Source organism: Plodia interpunctella, chromosome 11 (genome assembly GCF_027563975.2).
Source record: "Plodia interpunctella isolate USDA-ARS_2022_Savannah chromosome 11, ilPloInte3.2, whole genome shotgun sequence".
In the NCBI taxonomy this organism is placed as follows: Eukaryota; Metazoa; Arthropoda; class Insecta; order Lepidoptera; family Pyralidae; genus Plodia; species Plodia interpunctella.
The window spans coordinates 1,662,336-1,685,508 of record NC_071304.1 but is presented as its reverse complement, the minus strand read 5'-3'; the positions used below and the strand labels follow the sequence as shown (position 1 = coordinate 1,685,508).

The 23,173-nt window shown below is 34.3% G+C and overlaps 2 protein-coding genes across 3 annotated transcripts; one reads left to right on the top strand and one right to left on the bottom strand.

The window, feature by feature from the left end:
- The first annotated feature begins 375 nt into the window (after nt 1-375).
- Nucleotides 376-7,184, top strand: LOC128673905 (uncharacterized). Of its 2 annotated transcripts, XM_053752071.2 has the most exons (7): nt 376-546; nt 723-753; nt 1,404-1,552; nt 2,046-2,229; nt 2,564-2,757; nt 3,248-3,454; nt 3,893-7,184. In XM_053752071.2, the coding sequence occupies exons 3-7, from the start codon at nt 1,427-1,429 to the stop codon at nt 4,652-4,654; spliced, it is 1,473 nt and encodes a 490-aa protein (XP_053608046.1). In that variant the 5' UTR covers nt 376-546; nt 723-753; nt 1,404-1,426; the 3' UTR covers nt 4,655-7,184. The 2 variants fall into 2 exon arrangements, with proteins under 2 accessions (XP_053608046.1, XP_053608047.1); XM_053752072.2 differs by lacking the exon at nt 723-753.
- Nucleotides 5,816-22,857, bottom strand: LOC128673908 (glutaminyl-peptide cyclotransferase-like). Its single transcript, XM_053752074.2, has 5 exons — nt 22,570-22,857; nt 21,637-21,967; nt 20,415-20,647; nt 14,685-14,910; nt 5,816-8,565 (listed from the first exon to the last, which is right to left on the bottom strand). Exons 1-5 carry the CDS (start codon nt 22,648-22,650, stop codon nt 8,414-8,416), a joined length of 1,023 nt encoding a protein of 340 aa, XP_053608049.1. The 5' UTR covers nt 22,651-22,857; the 3' UTR covers nt 5,816-8,413.
- Between the last annotated feature and the right edge of the window lie 316 nt (nt 22,858-23,173).

Below are 23,173 nucleotides of genomic sequence, written 5' to 3'. Positions count from 1 at the left end.
TACATGGATGTTACGATCATGGAATAATACTTATTAAATCCACGGGTACGATACTGAAGACATATGTCAAATAGTATGAAAATAGTACCTATGTCTCTGTCGCTCTCATTTCGGTCAAGTTACATTTTACCATTGATATAAGATAACTAATGTAATGTGTATTACAAAATATAATGAGAACATTTTAGGAATTCCTTTTTATAACTTTGTTCACTCTACTGTGTTTAGTTATATTGTTTGAGAACAATTCGTTTTACTTTTATAAGAAAAACAAGCCTGAGCTGTCATTGTCAAATTTGAATTATAATCCGGCAAAATACAAACACATGTAGTTCTCAAAACTATTTGCAAAATTTCAATGACATTTTATTTTATCCATATTACCTAAATAGTTAAGTTCCTGAGGAAACGCTGGTGTGTGGCGAGAGTTTATAATCATTAAATAATTAATTAATATACAGTGGATTCTACTAATCACCATGCGAAACGGGCCAAAGTAGCACAGTGCCAAGTTCTGTGGAATATAGTCTTCCTGTGTTTATTTGAGTTCGTATTATTTAAACTGCTTCAATGTTGTTTTGGGATCATGTTTATCACCGCAGACATATCATGCAAGAATTTGAAGACATAGAAGTACATAAAACCAGTGTATCCGTTTTTGTAGCTCTATTTTACTTAGAAATGTTGTATATTCTTATCATGACGCTATCCATTCTCAACAGGTTGAATCAGAACTTAACTTCATAACAACTTGTAAGTATTTTGAGCAGAAACTAATCCCTCGGTGTTGTAACAAGTTTGTTTTGTTCAATTATTAATCCTGTCTCATAGTTTTCCTTAATTGACATTCAAAACATACATGACCTTTTCAGAAATACATACCCAATTCAATCATTATAACCACAGCCAATCAATTGCTTCCTAATTTCCATAAAAGTTTTCTATATTTTCACAATATTCATTGTGAATGAAGTAGTTTTCAATAGTTATATTGTAGCTATGACATGTAGGTACTAATTGCAATAAACACATTTTCAAAATAGAATCTGAATGAAGTTATTTATATGAATATAATATCATAACAACTAATTTGTGTTTACAACTGGAATGTGTGCCATATAATAACTGTACATTATTTATATTTGTAATTGTTAAATCAGCAGTGGGTGGAAGGAAGCTGAAATTATGATTTACACATAATCATGATTTTTTAAGGAAATAGGTTAGATATGTTATTATGCTGAGCCAAAGCTTACACCAACTGAAGAAAACTTAGTTCAAAAAGAAACCAAAGTATATTTTTCTTAAAATTATTACAAAATTTTGCACAACACAAAAATTATTTTATCACATTTTCCCCTCATAAATCCATTTAAAAATAAATTCTTAATCATTTTTTACAGAAGCTGCTATATAAAATTCAAATATGGCAACACGGAGCCATATTTCAATGAATTTATGTCTGTCTCCAAATGTGAATGTATACATAAAAGAGGATATCCCAAAACATGTGATCAATGGTGTACGATTCATCTATAAACAATTTGTTAAGGTAATTAAAAATTTAGTAGGTAAAAATTAATTATTAATTCATTAAAATAGTAAATAATAAATACTGCATTATACGAAAACATATAATTTTTGGCTTTCGAGTTTGGCTATGCTTGAATCGCTTGATTCTCTCAACCCCCACTATGTATAAAGTAGAGGTTCATGCTGTACATTTATATATTGAAGAAGTCTTTCTTTCACTTCTGTTAGAGAAATGAAGAAAGAAAGAAAAACTATTTCCTATTTGGTACCAAAAAATATATTAAATATTGTGCAAACTATTCTATGTTTTAGTTTATGACAATGTGATTCTTTGTTAGATCTATCTAGATTTAAGATTTTCAATTTAGCTTTAATGAAGTATATTCTTTCTATCATAAGATAGATTTTTAAACACCATTAAACATCAACATTTTTCAATAATTTGATTTCGTATGAGCATTGTTTTACTTTATTTATGAGCGTTAATTTAAACAATAATTACATTCTATCAGGAAAAACCGGGCGTGATACTCAATGATCCAGCCGATTATGACCAGGAAACTCAAGTGGCATTATTTCTGAATGGAACCCGCAATAGGCCAGACAAACACATTAAAACTGTACTTATTCTGTGTGAACCGGACAAAGTACCAATCTGGAATGATTGCCTGATGAAGTGGATGCCAGATTTTGATGGTACATTGTTTTATTATGTTTCCTTGTACTGTTGTTTATAATATACTTTTTTTTTCTTCTGGGTCATCATAAAATGTATGTTTTCCATAATACCCCAGTCTCTCTTTAGGCCTTGCCTACCACAACTTCTTAACTATCCACTGTTATAGTCATAGCGTTTTTCACTTGTGCTAATAAGGGATAAAACGTTAGCCATTTGAAAATATTACAGTCTAGGACAGATAAACCTGAACCTACCTAACTTACTTCCTAAAGTGACTACGTAACTTACTATCACAGAGAGGTCACGTTTATCTACCCCCAACCTTATATGAAATTAAACATTTTATTCCAGAGGTGGCGATCGACTGGCCCAAGCCTAGCTCCAAGAAGTCCGTGTACGTTGCGACCACGGACCGTCTCGAGAGTTACCACCGCCGCGAGTGGGACGCGCTGGTGGTCGACGACGACAGTTTCCTGCAATACAAACTGACGCCGAGCGAATTCAAAGTCGATTTCAAAATATTCATCACGGCTGACGATTTGAGAGTGAGTTTTTAATAATTATCTTCTTATATTGTTTAGAAATCATCAGCCCCCTTTCTACCAACTGCGCTATGAGGCTAATAATCCTGTTCATAGGAATTTTTTTTAGTAAATAAACAAATGGTATGTGTGCTACCGTGTGTTCTTTTTGAAGAAACTAACGAAACGAAAATGTTTTATACTATGTAGTGATGTTAAACAAAGGACTTAAACAGATCTTAGGAATATTTTAAATAGACAACTTGCAAGAAAAGATACATTATCTTCAGTGTCACAATTTTATCCCTTTATTGCATACTAGCGGCCTGGTCCGGCTTCGCTCGGGTAAAACCGTAATTAATTATACATCAAAACCTTCCTCAGGAATCACACTATCTATTAAAATAACCTGCATTAAAATCCGTTACGTAGTTTTAATGATCTAAACATACAGTTGTCCCTAGACAGACAGTGGAAAGCTACTTTATTTCTAGGAAATTTATTTTATTTCTAGGAAAATCTGCACAAATTCTCACAAATATACAGATGGTTGTACCCGGATAAGAAAATAGATGTAAACAACTTTAAGCCTAACACAGACACTATCAGTGATATCCTCCAGAAACGGATATGGTTCGGGGCGTTTGTTGAAGACATGCTAATAAGAAACGCCAGTTCACTCATACGAATAGCAGACAATACATACAGAGAAGTACCAAAGGTTTGTTACTATCTATTAATCTATTAATACTATAATATAGTAGATGACTAAACTTAATAGTGCTTATAGCACTATTGTCATTATTTTAAAACTTTTTAACAATTGGTTGGTGAATGAATGAATACCAATATACACAAAAAGAACAATATTTTTGCGCTTTTAACATCACACGCCTAAACGTTTATTTTGTTATTGATGTGATAATAGATGTACAAGAAGAACAACTTTTACATTTATAATATTAGTAGAGATATGAATGTATGGAAGTATGGATTAGAGGTTACTTACTTACTTACTACGCTGGCTCAGTGATCCCAAAGTGGATCTTGGCCTCCGAAACGAGAGAACGCCATAATCTTCTGTTCTGCACGGAGTTCTGCCAATTGGATTAGAGGTTACCCGTTTTAAAAATAACTCAAAAGTTGATGTTAATTTCAGGAACCGAGAAGAATTACAAGAAAAAACAAAGACGCCACGGGGACCAAAATAAAACGCACAAAAAGAAAATTTGAAGTGGACAATACTGACATACCCAATAAAAAGGTTTCAGTACCCAGTGATCATAGCAATGGGAATACTAACATCGATATTTGTAATTCTAAATTAGAAGTAAGTAATAATGGTTACGATCGAGTCGAGAGTTTCATCAGAGACCAAGAACCTCTAAAAATTGATGAATCAATTGATTTCCCTGATTTGGATGAAAAAATGTCGCACACAAGCAAGATGGACGTCGCTGAAGCTAAACTCGATGCCTCAGACAGCGATACTGCTATGAAATTAAATTATTCTGATGAAAACTCAGACGATGCTTATGGTCTTGAAACACAAGACAATGAAGTAGATAATAATAATTTACATTTTAAAGAAAACGATTTTGCAAATGCTGATGAAAATAAAGCAGATAACAGTGATGCAAACAATGTAGAGAATGGTCTTAATGCAAATATTGATGTAAAAAAGTCTGATGTATCTGTCCATAATGATTTAGCTCTCTGTAATACAGTTGATAGTTTAATAGATGGTAAATTAGAATCGGTGGAAACTCATACAGAAAATAATATGAAATTCAAAGAAGACAATACTAAAATAGAAAATGATCCTGAAAAGCAAGTAGCAAAAGCTGATGATTTAGATTCCAAATGGGAGGAAATGGCTTTGAAAAAGTTCAAAGGATCATTATTAGATAGGATATTTTAGAATGTGATAGTTACTATTCGTGTCCACTTCGTCGCCGTATGTCCCCTGGTAACAAATTGACGTTTCGTCGCAAAATGTGTATAATTTTGGCCTTTTTCAATATCATATTTATATATTCTATCATGACGGTATTTAGAAAACCTAAAACGGGATTTATATATATCTATATAAATACTGTCATTTTTATATATCTTGGACGAAACATTAATTTGTTACCACACACATTTTGCGAGAGTGACAATTTCCGAAAAAGACATCATACGAAATGGATACCATGTGACCAGGGGACATTTTGCGACGAAGCGTTCCTGTCGCTTGTGTAGCACTTTTTTAAATATAATGATAAAAAACAAAAACATTGAACGAATCTGTAGATATACAATTTTAAGGCAGTTTGTAAACCCACAATTTTTCTGGGCAGCATTTATCGCGCAAAACATCACGTTTTTTCATTGACGATGTTCTATTACGCTCGAAATATAGAGTGAAATAGAACATCGTCGATCTCACTCATGTAAATTGTAATAAAAAGGGAAAGACGATATGTTGCACGTCATATGTTCCCTAGTGCAAACGTGGTTTTATGACACATCAAACAAAATTATTTAAATGATACTTCCAGTATCATCATATATTTTTTTTGATGGTATTTTTCTTGGGTTCGTGTCCCACTGTTGGGCAATAACCGCCTCTTTCGTCTTCCATAAATCCGTCATTTGTGAATTACCAAATAGAAAACTAAACAAATACACCAATCTAGCTAAGATTTTTTATTACGAATAATGTAAAAGGTGCAGTGATATGGAGAATGTAATGTACAGTTGGGGGGTAGAAAAAAATATTATATTTATTTATTATCTGCTCTCCACTATAATCTCTGGTCGTTCACGTTTGTCACCCTCAGCTTTGTTCCCGCCGGTGACGACGACTGGCAATTTCACATAAAAAATATAGTAGGTATATCCTAGTCATCACCACTATAACAATAAACATGAAAAAGGATTATTAAAAAAAATTCCTACTCACCAGAGGGCGGTACAAAGGGGATGACGAACGGGAATGGCCGTTAATCTCAGCTTTTCAATGTATCGATAAAATATATTAATTAAAACAATACATGGGTTAATCAGACGAATGGCTAAATACAATAAAACGCTGTGAGACTGTTACATTTCATAAATTTATTTAATCTCATACATTTATTTGTATAATTTGTAAAACATTGAATCATATTTTTCTCATCACACAACATTGGAATGTAAGTAAAAATCTACACGTCTTTTAAATAAAATTTCTATAAATCATCAATTTTTAGTTGTGTTGATAAAACTGTAATTACAACGTCTATACATATTTGTACATAAATAAAATAAAATACATATTTACATAGAAAAAATTATTTAGCGCAGATCAGAAAGAAGTCAGAAAATATTAAAAACAAATTGTTACAATGCACGCGACGAATGATGTATCTATACACTATCGCCAAAAGGCGCCGACGCGATATAACGTTGCAAATTACATAGTTGGTATGAGATCTTTTATATGACCCCAAGGTAACCGCGCAATGTATGTCGAAACCGCCACTTGGCGAACTGTTTACCGATAGTGTATTAGCCGGCATATGGTTTGCCTGCGCAGTAGACGATGTGTAATATAGTCCATTCTACTATTGCGCAGTCAAACCATACTCTTGTCACATTTCGTGGCGCGTATTTATACTCTTTCTTTCTCTCTACCTCTCTCTTTCTTTCTCTTTCTCAAATTCGTGTTTTGTTTGTGCAATTAATAATCTCTTTGGTCTGCGCTAACTTTCATCTCACCAAATATACGGTGATACGAATAAAAAAATATTCATCGCACTATACAGGGTTACATACATTACGTAAAACACCCACACACACCAGTGATTGGCATCTTAAACAACTTTTAGTGAACGCAGGGGCATTTTGTTTGACGAGATTTGACACAAAAGAAACAAATATTTTTCAAGTTTTTATTGTAAAAAAAAAGGCGCAATGAATGTGAGTGTGACATTCATATCTACGTTTGCGCCTTTTTTTTTCTTTTCTTTGCAGCAATCAAACTTCTTCAATAGAGCTTATTTTTGCCAGTGTTGAGTTACATTATTATTGGATGATAGGACGTTAGCACCGCCCCGCGCCTCTCCAAACCCCACATTCGCGCGCGACACGCATTGAGCATTGAAAGGGAAAATTATATAAAAGCTATTAATATTTGTGTATGAAAGTTAATTGTCAAAACTAGAACAAACATTGTTTACGATGTTAGCTGTCTACTCTTGTGAAGTTTCAGGTATTTTACGAGTAACCCTGTGTATGAGCATGTAGATACTTGTATAGGCAACGAATTGTTAATCGTTGAATGTCGACTATAGTTGACCGAAATCTCCAAGTACCTATATCAACTTCCATTTATACATAAAATAGTTGTTTTGTAACTATTCATAAGCAAATATTAATTTAAGTACATATGGAACGTGGTTTATACAATAAAATCTTATAATATATATAGCAGTTTTTTTTTAATATTATTTACAGCAGTAACACGTACAATATGATTTCTGAAAATACAATATATTTTAATATATCATGCACACAACCAATTTAGGAACAATGCTTGTATGCAGGTCTGAACATAAATTATCAACTTTGCCAGTAAAATATTGGCTCTCTTTCCCATCTGAGCGCATTCCAGGTTAATTCCCCAGCTACAAAGCGTTGGAACCTAGGATTCGTCATAAAATATTGGCTGGCATGGATTTTGTTTTTTGTATAGTGTGTATAATCTCGAGCAGAAAAAAATATGGGCAATAAAAACAATAAGTTATGTTTTTTTGTGGTAGTAAAAACTACTAGTTTAAGTTTAGACTGGCAACTGCCAGGTATGTAAATTAATGTGTTATTGGATATTATTAGGAAAAGGTCAACACACTTGAAATAGTCACATCAAATCTTTTTTTATCACCCATTTATAAATTTATGTTCAAAAAGATTACTATAAATATTAATATAATAACTAGTATATAAATATTAAGTGTCTGTATAATTTATAAATTGAACATCGTTGTTATAAGCGCGGCATATATTTTCTATGAAAATAAATATTCTTCAATATTTAGGTTATTTATACAAAATAAGCACCAAAATTTAAGCTTAATAATATCACTGTACACATTACTTTCTTCTTGAAATAATAAAATCACATCGATATAGAGAAACTAAAAGTTAGTTGATATTTCTTCTTCTTCACCTGAGTCATCCCAAGTTGAAAAAAGAATTTTGAATTCGTTTTGTGAAAAGAATTTCGCAAAAATTATCCATCTAGTTAATTAACGATCACAATACATAGATTCAAATTAGAATCAGTATTAAGAATTGCCGTAATACCTTTTTTTTACATTTAAGTACATTTACACTTTACTCAGAAGGAATGTACGTATGTTCATATATTTAAAGCAATCTTAATTAACAAAATAGCACGGACAAAATATAGAGGACGCGATGTATAAAGTTATGCGGATACGCTTCCCCACTCGTCTGCCTCAACCCCGCGTATCTACACAAACCTTTTTATTAGAGAAATGGCAAAACTAACTAAAAACGCCATATGATGATGTTAAGATTCCAATTTTAATGTAACAATGTCATTATACCGATTAGCTGTATGCTTATTTAAATATCGTCACAGTCTATTACCGCTCGGGATCAGGATAGCCTCGAGCCGCCAGCGGCGTCGCTAGGGCTTCAGGTGGAGGTACTCCGCGACGAACACTCGCAGGATCTTGTTGAGGTTCTCGATCGTGGTGAAGTCGAGCGCCGAACGCGTATCGTGCTCCGTGTGCCACACGGACGGGAACGGAGTGGGTATCAAGTGGAGAATGTCCACGTCTGAAAAATAAAGGGAGTTAGAAGCTTCAGCGACTACATCTCGATATACTAGACTAGTCAGGTAACAATAATTTATTTATCTATTTATTGTATTATTATTTATTTATCAATCACAATATAAACAGGAGAAATGTTTTTATTCTTTGGGTGAATTTTTTAATAACAGTGACGCATAGTTTAATTTTATTTGCCAAAATGGACAAGAATGTAAATTTAAAATGTAAAAATGACTAAGTTTTTGCATGCTGTGTTGTTAATGGCTAAAAAGGTCAAGGATCTCTAAATTGTATTATTAACACCATATTGTACACTATTTAATGCAATAAAAAATTATCTTATCTTATTCATCTCGGTTAAATATTGTATAATTAAAGAGTGATTCGTAGACCGAATGATACCAGACGTCTACAACAACCTACGAAATGCGTACGAATCACCCGATCATTTTGAGTTATCATTTCACCATTAACAAAGGAATTAAGAAAAACATTCCTATCATCAATTAATACGGTACCCTTTCATTTCTAGTCATCAAATAGAAATCACGCCAGAACTATTGTTGTTAAACGCTATTGTACCTAATTGAAATGATACATTACGTCATCGGAATAAGTGCCCCCTATTCGGAGATAGACGCTTTACAAATATAACATCATTTGGACAGTTCAAAGAGCGGTGTGGAGTAACGCAACGTATTCAAATTCAAAATTATTTATTCAATATAGGATGATATACATCACTTATTGACGTCAAAAAATTACTTAAACTAAGTCTACTGCGCATCAAACTTCACCGCAGCCTTTTCTCCAAGGACGTCAATTAACAAATATAAGTCTTATACATATATTAAAAATTAGGAGGACGAATTTACATAATCACTAAAAATGTCAAAATTTGAATGAATAAATAAAATAATAAAAATGTTGTACTTCCAATAAAATTATTTAAAATTGTCACACAAAAAATAATATAAATAAAAAGCTAAATGTACAAAACGTACGTAATAATGTCATAAATCAATTACATATGTTATGAGGATACTGCACCATGCTTGGGCCAAACATTATTGTCGTTCACATAATAATCAGACTTGTAATATGCCTTTTTACAAAATACTTCTTTTATATAATTTCTAAATTTTTTGTCCGGCATATCAAGAATCCAATTTATTATAAAAACGGATACAGTTTTCAACAAAAGACGTGTGTGGGAATCACACTATCTATTGGCGGAAACCGCATGAAAATCTATGCGTCAGTTTTTAAGTTTATCGCGAACCGACAGACAAGACGGCAGTGGACTTTGTTTTATAATATGTAAGGATACAAAAAATATGTGTCGTATCCATAACACAACAGTTATGGTTGTAAGCAAGGTCTCCTTTTGTCTACTCCCAGACTCACTAAACACATGCTTAGGCAATGTTCACATTGAACGAATGAATATCCAACTTACATTAATATACTAGCTCTGTCCGATTTGCCCGCGCGTAATAATCGAGTGTTTCCGCGTATCCGTTCAGAATTAGCAATGCATAATTCATTTATTTTCAAACATGTTCAGCATAAAGATTACAAAAAAAATGTGTGCCGTTCGACTCAACATGAATGTTTACCTTACCCCTAGAATTTTGAATTTAGGCGTCAACTAAATTCCAAAATTCTTTATTAAACCTAGGATAATATGTATATCGTTATAGTTTTAATTAAATATTTGTCGTAAATAAGTGATGTATCACTGTGCTCTGCGGAGCCCTAGGGCTGCGTTAAAGTAAATTCCTGTTATTCATAAAAAATATAAAGCATACTTCAAGTTAAAGTGTCAGCTGTCAATCCTAATCCTATCCTAACTTCCTAATATTAAAATCAGATCAGCGGCCCGCCCCGGCTTCGCTCGGGTAAAAACATAATAAATTATACACCTAAACCTTCCTCAGGAACCACACTATCTATAGGTGAAAACTGCATGAAAATCCCTGCAGTAGTTTTTGTGTTTATCGCGAACAGACAGACAGAAGCGGTAGAGGACTTTGTTTTATAATATGTAAATATAAGGATTACAGTTTCTAATTTTAGGATCCATCAAATGCTTAGGTTTCTAAAATAGTTCAGTCAGTCTTTAAAGTTTGAGAACCTCTGCTATTCCATATTGGTCACGTTAATAACTCTGCGTAACAACAATACACGCAGACAAATGACTGTGGAAATTGATTTTTGTTTACAATGAAAAGCTGTTTACGGATACGCCTGTTATGTACAGTCGACAACACATCAAGCCTTTAGGCGACTTGAACAAAACTCACGTCACCAGTATTTACTAATACTGGTGACGTGAGTAACACGATCGATAAAAAGGAAAATGACGCACATCAAGCTACCTAAATTAATTGTAAATTCGTGGCTATTACCCCCGTATAGATATCCATACTCTATCAAAATTAATTACACCTTGAACTGACGCACATTGACTATAATTGACTTAGTAAATAACGTATTAACTATAACAGCATATAACATCGAGACACGACATCTGGAAGCCAAAACAAAAAATATACAAAAAAAATTGACTGAAATCAGCGCCATTGATACGCATCAGATGCGGAATCATAATGGCCCTTCCTGAGCTGAAACCTTTTTATAGCAGACTTAATTAATATCTTCCTAATTTCGCATGTAATGTATAAAAGGTACTTATGTAAAAATTACTTACTAATTATATAGTACAAATATATTTCAATTTCTAAATTTGGACTTCCAAATTATCCATGTCATTAGGTATCTCTCTATTCTTAACTTATCCATGTAAATAGGTATCCCTCTATTCTTAACTTATCCATGTAAATAGGTATCCCTCTATTCTTAACTTATCCATGTCAATAGGTATCCCTCTATTCTTAACTTATCCATGTCAATAGATATCCCTCTATTCTTAACTTATCCATGTAAATAGAATAGAATAGAATAGAATATTTATTTATTTGCTTTTGTACAGGGTAAGTATACAGAAGGTGGTAGACAATATTTTTCCTCCCATACAGCCATTGAATTATAGCATGCAAATTTTCAAACCAGTACAATTGTCAAAGTTAGCTATTAAACAAAGTATAAAGTCTTAAACTGTTTTAATTATTAATCAACTCTTCAATGTCAAAATAAGATTAGGTAAAATGTTAAGTAAAATTGTATTTATTTGAAATTGAGAAACTCTTGTATTGTGTAAAAACCACGCTCATTCAGCCAATTAAATAAGGTTTTCTTGAATAAATTAAATGTGAGTTTTTTAATATGTTCAGGTATTTTATTGTATATAGCTATACACATACAGTAGGAGTTCTTTTTAAATTTCGCACTTTTTGGAACTATATCTAATACCAGTCTATCGCCACGTCTGGTATTTCTAGGATACAAGTCTTTAGCCGTCTTAAACAATTTATGATTTAATTTAACAAATTTTGCCATTTCAAAGATATACAGACTAGGGAGAGGAAGAATTTTTAACAGTTTAAATAAAGGCCTACATGACGTATCAGGTTTGACTCCACATATGGCTCTAATACACCTTTTTTGCGCAACAAATGCTTGCTGTACGTCAGTACTATTTCCCCAGATGATAAGTCCATAGCGTAATACAGATTCAACATAGGCATAGTATGCCGTTAGGGCTGTATTTTTAGATGTTGTCTTGGCTAATTTATAAAGAGCAAATGAAAATCTATTAATTGCATTGCAAACCTTTGCGATCTGTAGTTTCCAGTCCAGTCTATTATCAATGATTAAACCCAAGAACTTGCCATTACTTAAATTATTTATTTTCTGATCATTATGCCGTATATTAAATGTATGAGTAAAATTATTAAAATTCATAAAAAATGTCTTATTTATATTAATTTTTAGATTATTGTTTACCATCCAATCAATTATAGTAATTAATGTAATATTAATGTCAAATTCATGTTCTTCGATTGTTTTATTGTTATCGGTAGTTACAATAACTGATATATCATCAGCAAATAGGATGCTTTTATGCTTTATTGTGTTGGGCAAGTCATTTATATAGACAAGGAAGAGTAGTGGACCGAGTACGCTTCCCTGTGGGACACCAAATTTATTTTCCTTGTAATCTGATCTGAATTTATTTGTAAATCTACTCTTTTCTAGCTGCGTTATTTCAACACTTTGCACTCTATTTTTTAAATAAGATGCAATCCAGTTCAAAGCTTTACCCCTGATACCGTGACATTCAAGTTTATTTAACAGCAACGGATGGCAAACTAAGTCAAACGCTGTTGACATGTCAAAAAAGAGAACCGTTGTGTATTTTTTCTCATTTACCCCTTGTAAAACAGTTTGTATTAAATCAAAAGCTGCCAGGGTAGTGGATTTATTTTTCTGAAAACCGTACTGGTTACTATTTAGTACATTATATTTATTGAAAAATGCCATTATCTTATCGTGCATAACTTTCTCGTATATTTTTGAAAAAATAGGGATTAGTGTTATAGGCCTATAATTACTGAATTTCGTTTTTTCACCTTTTTTATGCAATGGTTTTACAACAGATAATTTTAGTTTGTCTGGAAAAACACCTGTTTCCATTGACGAATTTATTAAATAAGCTAAAACAGCACTTATTTCGTTTTTGCATGCGCAATAGGTATCCCTCTATTCTTAACTTATCCATGTCAATAGGTATCCCTCTATTCTTAACTTATCCATGTCAATAGATATCCCTCTATTCTTAACTTATCCATGTCAATAGGTATCCCTCTATTCTTAACTTATCCATGTCAATAGGTATCCCTCTATTCTTAACTTATCCATGTAAATAGGTATCCCTCTATTCTTAACTTATCCATGTAAATAGGTATCCCTCTATTCTTAACTTATCCATGTCAATAGGTATCCCTCTATTCTTAACTTATCCATGTCAATAGGTATCCCTCTATTCTCAACTTATCCATGTAAATATCCCTCTATTCTGCGAAGTCGTTAGGCGCCAGCCTTTCTCCAGAATTTACTTAATCCACCTCTCTAAACAATTCACCTGTTTTCGATAAGGCTTATCCATTTATTCCTCCATTCCATTATTCGTTGATAAATATTAAACAAGAGATAACGTTTACTCATCGAAAGCAAGTCAGATTAGATTAGGTTTAATTTCCATATGTTAATATTATGTAGCTGCGCCCCGGGGCTTCGGTCCCGTGGGAATTACGGGAAGTAGGTATGAGGTAAATAAATAAATTTACACCCAAAATATATTTCGAAGTAATTTAATTGCTATCTACTTTTTAATTACCGACCGGTAGATAATAAGAAATACAATGGTATTTTGTCAGATATTTGTAAGGTTTCTTATTTAAAAATCGATACTGCATTTAGTATCGATTTTTAAATGCGAAACTGACATCCGTGAATCGACATTCGTGATATCGCATTTAAAAATCATACAAGTATGATAAGACATATACTTGTACATTTTACATGGTGAATTACAGACAATCAAGTGAACAGAAACATACCTATAACTTGTGGATTAATATAACTTAGCTCCCGTTTCACCACTTTCTGATAATAATATTAGCTTTCTTCTTTTAAACAACGCAACGAATATCGATGAAGTTTTCTCAATTTATTCCCGTATATACTCAAGTATATATTTATGTATATAAATGACTAGTTTAATTATAAAGCTCTACATGTGCAATCAATATAATTTATGATTGTTGCAATCGCAAAGCAACTGACGATACGTCTCAAGCGAATAGATAAGGGTTCTTTGTCAAGGTTTTACAACACCGATCACTCAAAAAGCGTGTCCTAATTTTATAGGTGACGCGTGGTTATCCTGCTACTGATAAGATTAGTGATGGTTTTCGCCCGGGCGCAAACAAATCACGAACGCTATTGATTTGTTTACACCGGGGCATAATCTATTAAGCGAAGCGGCGTGTGGTTCCGCCCTAAAATACGAGCACTCGATATCCTCCTGTGAATGTCATATGAGGCGCATAAGGTAACAACAGCATGCCCCAATAAAAGGGTCGTAGACAGGCATAAAATCCAGCCGAATCATCAACCTTTCAAGGTGAGAAGAGAAGAATATATAAAAAAACTTACTTCTCTTCCAAAAAGGTATATGGTCGTCCTCGATCAAGGCACCGGAACTCCTCAGCCTGAAGTATGTTTGTTCGACTTTGCCCCTTGAGTACTGCTGCATAAGGTTCAATTCGGCCAATCTCTGCTCCGCGTTCGCCAGCCGAATGTACCACTTCTCTGTCGACTTGAAGTAACTGTAGAAGACCGGGTCGGGAGTACCCAAAAGGTCTAAGAGGACCAGCACATCCTGAAATAATAAAAATATATAAACAACAATGTCCTGTGGTTTCGCCCTGGAATAGGACTACCCCCCGTGGAGGTCGTACGAGGCGACTAAAGGACATAATTAGCCTTGGCGGCTTAGGCAACGAACTCCTTGGGCTTCCAAGATTGTTTGACGTCAGACAGCCTGTAAAATCACAGCAAAAACATCAAAGTTCGCAGCGTCACAGCCCCAAATGCAACCAAAAGCATACGAAGATTTGAGAGAGAAAAGTATAGATAAGCTTGAGCTGTCTCAAAGAGCGTCCTATCATTACCCGTTCTGATATTATAAAGAGGAAATATTTGTATTTTTGTTTGTAATAAATTCAAAAACTACTGGGCCAATTTTGATGAAATTTGACACAGAGATAGGCGAAACCTTCTGGAGCCACATAGGCTACTTTTTATTATGGTTTTACCCGAGCGAAGCCGGGGCGATACGCTAGTTATTATTATTTTTGCTTTGGAGTTATAGTGGAACAATTTTTTGAGTCAGTGACATAAGCCCTTATGTTCAGTTGTATTGAGTGCGTGTGCTTAGTGTGCTATGCAAACTTATAAATAAATATATATATTGGGACAAATCACACAGATTGAGCTAGCCCCAAAGTAAGTTCGAGACTTGTGGTATGGGATACTAACTCAACGATACTATATTTTATAACAAATACATATGTAGATTAACATATAAGACCCGAGCTAATCAGAAAAGATCATTTTCCATCATGACCCGAGATCGAACCAGGGACCTCTCGGTTCGGAGGCAAGCACTTTTACTACTGCGCCACCGAAGTCGTCAATATACATACAGGCAGGGACCGGACAAGCCGTTCGTTTGCTTAATCCTTTGAAAAGCTTTCCCATATTCTTGTGTAACCTGTTCAATGGCTAACCCAATCCAATGACTATCCCATATGGTGAGGCTAACCCTCTCAAAGGATTTCCCATATGATATGGCTAACTCTTTCGAAGGGGTAACCCGTTCGTTATAGCGCTTACCCTGTTTGGCTTTCCCCTTAAATGCATGCGGGGGGTGAGGGGTGTAGTTTTCATCACACCCCGCTCCTGTGCAAATTTGCATAGCTCCGTGTGTAAAGAGCCTAAAAGACACGAAACAACACATTGAATCGTGTAAATTATAACGCACCGCTTTACCGCACACGCTTATAGTAGGTATTTGTTGTGCGTTGCAATTTATTTAAATTAAGACCGTATGGCCTGAGCTTAAAGCATAAATTAGCCTGCTATTTGAACGGGTAACCCCTTCGTATGACTTACCTCAAAGAAAGGGTTTTGTAGTCGTTGATATAGCGCTTACCAAAGCAAATTGAACGGGTTACAGCACCGAACGGCTTTCGAAAGCAAACCCATTCTAAAACCCCTTCAAAACCCGTGAAAGGGATAGCGGTCCGGTCCCTGCATACAGGCCAGGCCACATGGATGAATAAGGAAACTTGGAAAACGAAATACCTATAACAGAGCAGCTTCCATTTGCAATCGACATCTCCCAAAACGTGACATTCATTTATGTGAAAATTCTGAGACAGAATAAGGGACCTTTGATATCGGAATTCCCAAACGAATTCTGTGCAGGGAAATTATTATAAACGGAGACAGAAGAAAATATAAAATATACCTTATGTCTTGTCCCAAAGGGTTTCGAATGGACCTCTAAAAGAAATAATGGGACAGAAATTACAATGTTGAGAAAAATATAAAAGACATTTCCGTCGATTGGACTTTTTGTTGATTTTGTTATCACATAATAAAACAGCACAAAACATAGTCGCTTCATGCTATCTGTCTGTCCCTATACATGCTTAGATCTTCAACGGATTTTGAAGGGGTTTTTTTAATAGATACCCAGTTTAATTGTATATCCTTTTTCAGCGACATTAAATTCAAATCCGAATGGATTTTTTTTCAGTTGAGCGTGTATGAGTTCAGAGTCCATTCCATGTCTTATCACCTCGGTGTTGTAACGTCACCACACTCACCCACAATCTAGGTGTCCTGGGTTCGCATCCCAGCGCGGGAAAATATTTGTACCTAATCCTATCATAAATATTTGCCTGCGGTTTGTGTCCATCGGACCCACGATAACTAAATTGACTAAGATACAAGGTATGAAAGTAAGTTACTTTGGGCCGACGACGAGTTACAAATATGGAAACAAATTGACCTAAGAAAATGGAAAAATATCTTTTTCCTCAACTAGTTACCAAACAGCGTGAACAATATCTATGGTCGTAATAAATGAAACTCTTGTGTAGTGGCAATTAAAATGTAAATATATATTGGAAACCAAAAATACAACACAACTATCGGCGGCAATTTTCTAGACAGTGAAAAATATTTGAAATTAGAATAACGTTGTCAACTTATTTCTCTAATACAATTTTGGTGGCCAGTGCAGTTATTTTATTGTTATTTAAATCCTGGACACAGCGAAAGAAAAATCTCTTGTATGTTTAGTTACCTCTACACTCAGAATACAAAAGAATTTTCTCTGAAGTTTTCTATTTAGGTATATATCTGTAGTATCGCAGTAAAAGAATACCCTACTATTGGAAGTATTATGTGGCCGTCCAAATCAAAAGGGACCTTATGGCGGCTGGCACCCAGTGCCGTTGTTCGAATACAAAACAACGGCAATAATGGCGTAAGTGCGGGGGGCCTTAAGGTCCCTTTTGATTTGGACGACCGACATATAATCCTGTGTCCCTACCTACGCATTTTGCCTTCGGGAAGCCGTGGGCGGGCCGTCAAAAAGGTTTGCACAAGAGAAATAAGACAGAAGCTCTCTTTACATTGTAAACTACGTCGCCTACGTGAAGTCGTCGCTCGTGGGCGTTGTAAAATGAACAGTAGGTACTCCCACGAAACTAGCTGTGATAAATATTAAAAATACGTAATAACTATGCCACTTTTAGGACATAAATTACTAGAAGAGGCCTATGTTTATCAGCACAAAAAGGCTGAAATTATACATACATATATAACGCAGTCGGCAAACAGTGGTTAATTTTTGGTTACAAGATACATGGCTGGTTTTCCTTACATAAATGCTCCCATACAAACTACGCATTGTAGGTTTATTCGCGTTGGCATCTGTCTGAGTTATGTATGAGAGTTCCGTCAGTTATTTATTAAACTAGTGGCCGCCGACGAGTTCGTACGCGTTTATACTTTTTGCGATAAAAAGTAACATTATGTGTAACATATGGTCTATTGTTGTGTCAAATTTTATCAAAATCGAGCCAGTGGTTTTTGCGTTTATTCGTTACAAACGAAAATACAAATCATTTCTCTTTATAATATTAGTAAGTATTGTATAGAAATTTGATAAATTCCGTTTGCATGTTATTTACTATTTCTTTATTTAGACAAATGACACAAGTTTGGTGAACTTGCGATAACTCACGATAAAATAATACCTATCAAGTAATATAATTGCACGAACAAATTACAAAAATAACGACAAACGTTATATTATTAAATAATTTACAGCTAATAAAGAAGTGAATGAAAATAAGAGTCAAATTACTTATAAAAAAAAAATAGTTTAACACGCTGCATCTCGCTTCACACCTCTGTATCTTCAGCTACCTTCTGATCTCTTTGGTATGCATCATAGTAGTTAAAGACCATAGAAGTTAGTCTTTAAAGACCCTCGTTTAAACATAGACAACATTTTTTTTTCCAAAAAGCGACAGACTCGAAAGAACTGAAATGTTCTTATATCTGTGTCCCCAAATGAGTGTACGCGTGGAATGTTATAAAAAAACCAACTCTGTTCCGCTTTCTCGGCTAAACTGCTGGATTGATTTTGATGAAATTTGGTATGCATGTATAAAATGCATGTTGAAAGAAAAAGTAGCATATGTGCGTACGGAGGTCTGTACGCACATAGGCTACTTTTTCTTTCAAGATTCAACCCCCAAAAGACTATAATAGGGGTGAAAGTTTGTGTGAAAATCATGTTGAAATAACGACCAAAGAAGACTTAATTAGCACAAAAATATTGGTCCTAGAAATTAGTAATCTGGCATAGGTTAACACATTAATCACAAAAAATATAATTATGCTGTCAAAAGTAACTATATTCTACGCTGACGAAGTCGCAGGTAAACAGCTAAAATACAATGCACGTAGCTATGATTGCTTGATATATATACAAATACAACACACACTATGCCACACCCACGACTCTGAAACGCGGTCAGCGTAGTGGGTGGTGAAAATTAATTATATTACTCTCGTAGGGACCACATCGCCACAAATAGACGGATAATTCATTTTCTTTGCCCATTCTTTCGATCATACCTACTGACATGTCATAAACATATGTGGTCGTCCTAATCAAAAGGGACCTTATGGCGACTAGCACTTAGCTCTTTATTGCCGTTGTTTTGTATTGGAATATTTTATTATATTGGATATTAAACATAGTCTAATATGGCAATGATGGATAGTAGCGTTCAGTGACCTTTTGCACTAGACTGAACACAACATAACAAAAGTAGGATACTATCGGAAAACTGAGGCAAAACAATTATTTGCATTGAACCATTGTCTTAAACAACATTGAACACACGAACACTACACGACACGCTTTAAAAATTATTTTGAAAAGTTTACATTTAACCAAAAAAAAAAAAATATTATTAGTGTTGAATAAATGAGATTAATAAAAAAAAAAAACAGCCCAAATTGTAAACATTTTTACTACAACAAATGTTGTATACCTATTGTGTTATAACAAATCGGTGGATGTTTTTAAAAATAAATAGAATATTGAATGCCTGTGTTAAGAACTCATATCATAACATACATGTACAATATAATTAACAAACATGTTGCCCGTGGGAATGTACATATAATATGTGATCGAAAGGTCCCAGGACGAGTAGGATGGAATCCTACTCGTGCCACATGAATTTGTACACCAATCAGACTAGTGTGGAGCCGGCAATAGAATTACTATGTGATTGTTTATTAGAATTGTCACATTAGTCTGATTGTGACATTAGTCTGATTGGTGTACAAATTCATGTGGCACGAGTAGGATTCCATCCTACTCGTCCTGGCGACTGTATGAGGGAGTTGCATCAGGCAAATAAACGAAAAACGCTCTTAGATTAGATGATTATGACGTAGCGTTAGGGGGGGCTGGGGGGGGGGGGGGGTGATCGTCCCTGGCGCCAACATTAGGAGGGCGGCAAGATCGTAATCCTACCCTGCGAAATTTTGTGAAGATATATGTATATATATATATAAAACTCTTGCGTTTTGCGTTACTGAGTGACTGACTGACAGACAAAGCACAGCCGAAACTACTGGGCGTGGAAAGCTGAAATTTGGTAGATTCCTAGGACAGTGTAGGGGAGCACTAAGAAGGGATTTCCTGAAATTATCACGCGAAACGGATTTTTACTCACATACGAAGTTGTGGGCAAAAACTAGATTATTATAACTATAACTCACCATTCTCTGAAGATGATTAGCTCCATCTTTGTACGGCGTGCCTTCCCACTTCTCCGCTAGGTGGCGCGCGCCATATATGGAGTCTTTAGGGCCCCACTGCAGGAAGGCCTCTTCTCCATCAAAGAATATGAACATGAGGCTCAGCCGGTCCTTCTTCAGCTTGTCAAGTTGTTTGGACATCACCTTCGCAAGGTTGATCATCATGGCGCACGGCACCGCCGAATCTGTGGCACCTGTATCAGGCAAATAAACGAAAAACGCTCTTAGATTAGATGATTATGACGTAGCGTTAGAGGGGCTTTGGGGTGTGATCGCCCCGGGCGCCAACATTAGGAGGGCGACAAGATCGTAATCCTACCCTGCGAAATTTTGTGAAGATATATGTATGTAGGTACGTTTGTTACAAAAATCTACTGAACGGAATTTTATGAAATTTGGTACATGGGTAGAATATAACCTTGAATAACACATAGGGTACGGGGCGCAGCTGGTTATTTAATGAAGCTTAAAAATGTGTATGCTTGTTTATCTGAATGCGCTAATCTCTACCGATGTAATAATAAATGCATGCGTCATAAAGCGTAAAACTACAAAAGATTATACGTTTCACTTCATCGTGGAAAGTAATTTTCTAGTGCTTCAGCAAAATAATATCTTTATAAAAGATTAATTTACATGGTTCCCTGTGGCGCGCCGTTCAGAGCGTTATCAATGTTGCAATGTAATTACAAAATCATATCCGCAATGAAAAGCCACGGGGATATGAAAGGGCTGTCGAAGATAATTGCAGTTACAATTTTACATGAAAATTTGTATTTATTTTGCAACAATATTTTGACGTCAGTAGGAATTTGTATTGTGGCCTACTTAAGCCTTTTTGAACCAGTATTTTTTGTAGCTCTTAAACCTACAATGCAAGCTTACGTAAATACAATGTAATTAGATGGAACTAATGTGATTTTCGAATATCTGTTCATCAAGATTAGAGCTAGAAAAATAGTCGTGTTTACCTATAAGTATTTGTTACATTTAGTAAACTGCTTTGTGTAAAAATCTAAAATTAAGTATAGGTGTAAACAAATGTTGGTAAACCTTAACCTTGTTTCATTCCACGTAATAACCACGACCCTCAGCCATGAGAAATACGACTATGAAGAGGTAACCATCTAGCTGCTTAAGAATTTATTGTCGAGTCAGAAAAGCTGTATAAAATGACACTTACCCACAAATACATGTTCACGAGTATATTTACTGTCATAATGGCAAGCGAGGACCAAATATCTGTCTGCATCGGGGTTCAACTTTGCTATTATATTCTTAAAGTTCAATGTCCCAAATATGGGTGTATTATCTGGGAATACATTCTCAGTGACATCCCAACCGAGGCCGCGCATTTGATTCGAGATGTAGTTCCCAACTTTTTCATGGTTTGGAGTACCAACCACCCTTGGTATTAAGATTTCGTCAAGTATTGCTTTGAAGTTTGTCATGTCAGACAGGTTTGCTAAAGCAATCACATCATTTTCGCTTAATTCATGTGCCTCATGGAAGTTCTACAAAAAAAATTGTCTGATATATTTTTTATGCACGGATCATAAAGATAAACAATGTATATAGAATTGAAGATTTTTTTTATATTCTTCAGTAATCCAAATTTTCTGTGTCCAGATCAAAATTTAGTTTTTCAAGATTATATAATACATGTACATTGTGCAATTAGTACTATTATTTAAACAAAATAATAAATTTTAATTTCATTTAAATAGAATTAATACATTATATTGATACCTTATTAGTAGGTATAATATTTATAACATTCCATTTATTAGTGGTTGACAATCAGAAAAGAAACATTATTTTCTTGTTCATTTGGTTCATACTTTACCTAACTAGGAAAAGATTGATTAATTGGACCATGAAATTGATAAAATTAGCTAACAAAACTCTGCTCAATTTTATATTATAGTAATTGAACAAAGTCATTTTTCTAGGCTCACAGCAATCCTATTAGAATAGTAAAATTTATTTATGAGAATAAAACATGGGGAGACATTGACTGTATGAGGTCATGTTACAGTAAAGCTACAGGTACTTTCTAAATGATCGTACGTAGCCTTCATAGACGGAAACTAATTTTAGATAATAGATACTATACCTTTTCTTGGTAGAACTTTAGAGCACCATCACTGTTCACTGCCGAAACACATAAAATAAAAGCAGCAATATATGTGAACATTTTAACAAAATTTAAAATAGGTTATGTCCTTGTTTAGTGATTCTTCTTCTTTGATTTTGTGAACGAATGCAAAATTAAACATATGCTACACTAGAACAAAAATTAAATGAATGAAAATAAAGTAAATTTCACTTGTTACGGAAATAATTTTGGACTAGTCTTACTAAAACGCACCACTCCCGTCCTTCCTCTTTTTACGACTGATTATTTTTTTTGAGTTGCTTGACATAGGTATGTTGATGTTAATGACAGTGACATTGACTTTATAACTGACAGATATTTTAACATGTATTGCAAGTATAAAAATATATTTTCTACGAAACAGTTATAGTTTTACAATTTGCTAAAGCAAACTAAATTAATTATGAATTTAATGGGAATATTCCGAGGGACTGTGAATGTAAGAGTACGAGTATTCTAAATTCGATGTGTGGTCTAATCTGGTCTACGCATGTATAGTTACTTGAGAAGTCATCTGTCACAATATTCCGTAACGCATCAAAGAGTTTACTTTATTGCGGCA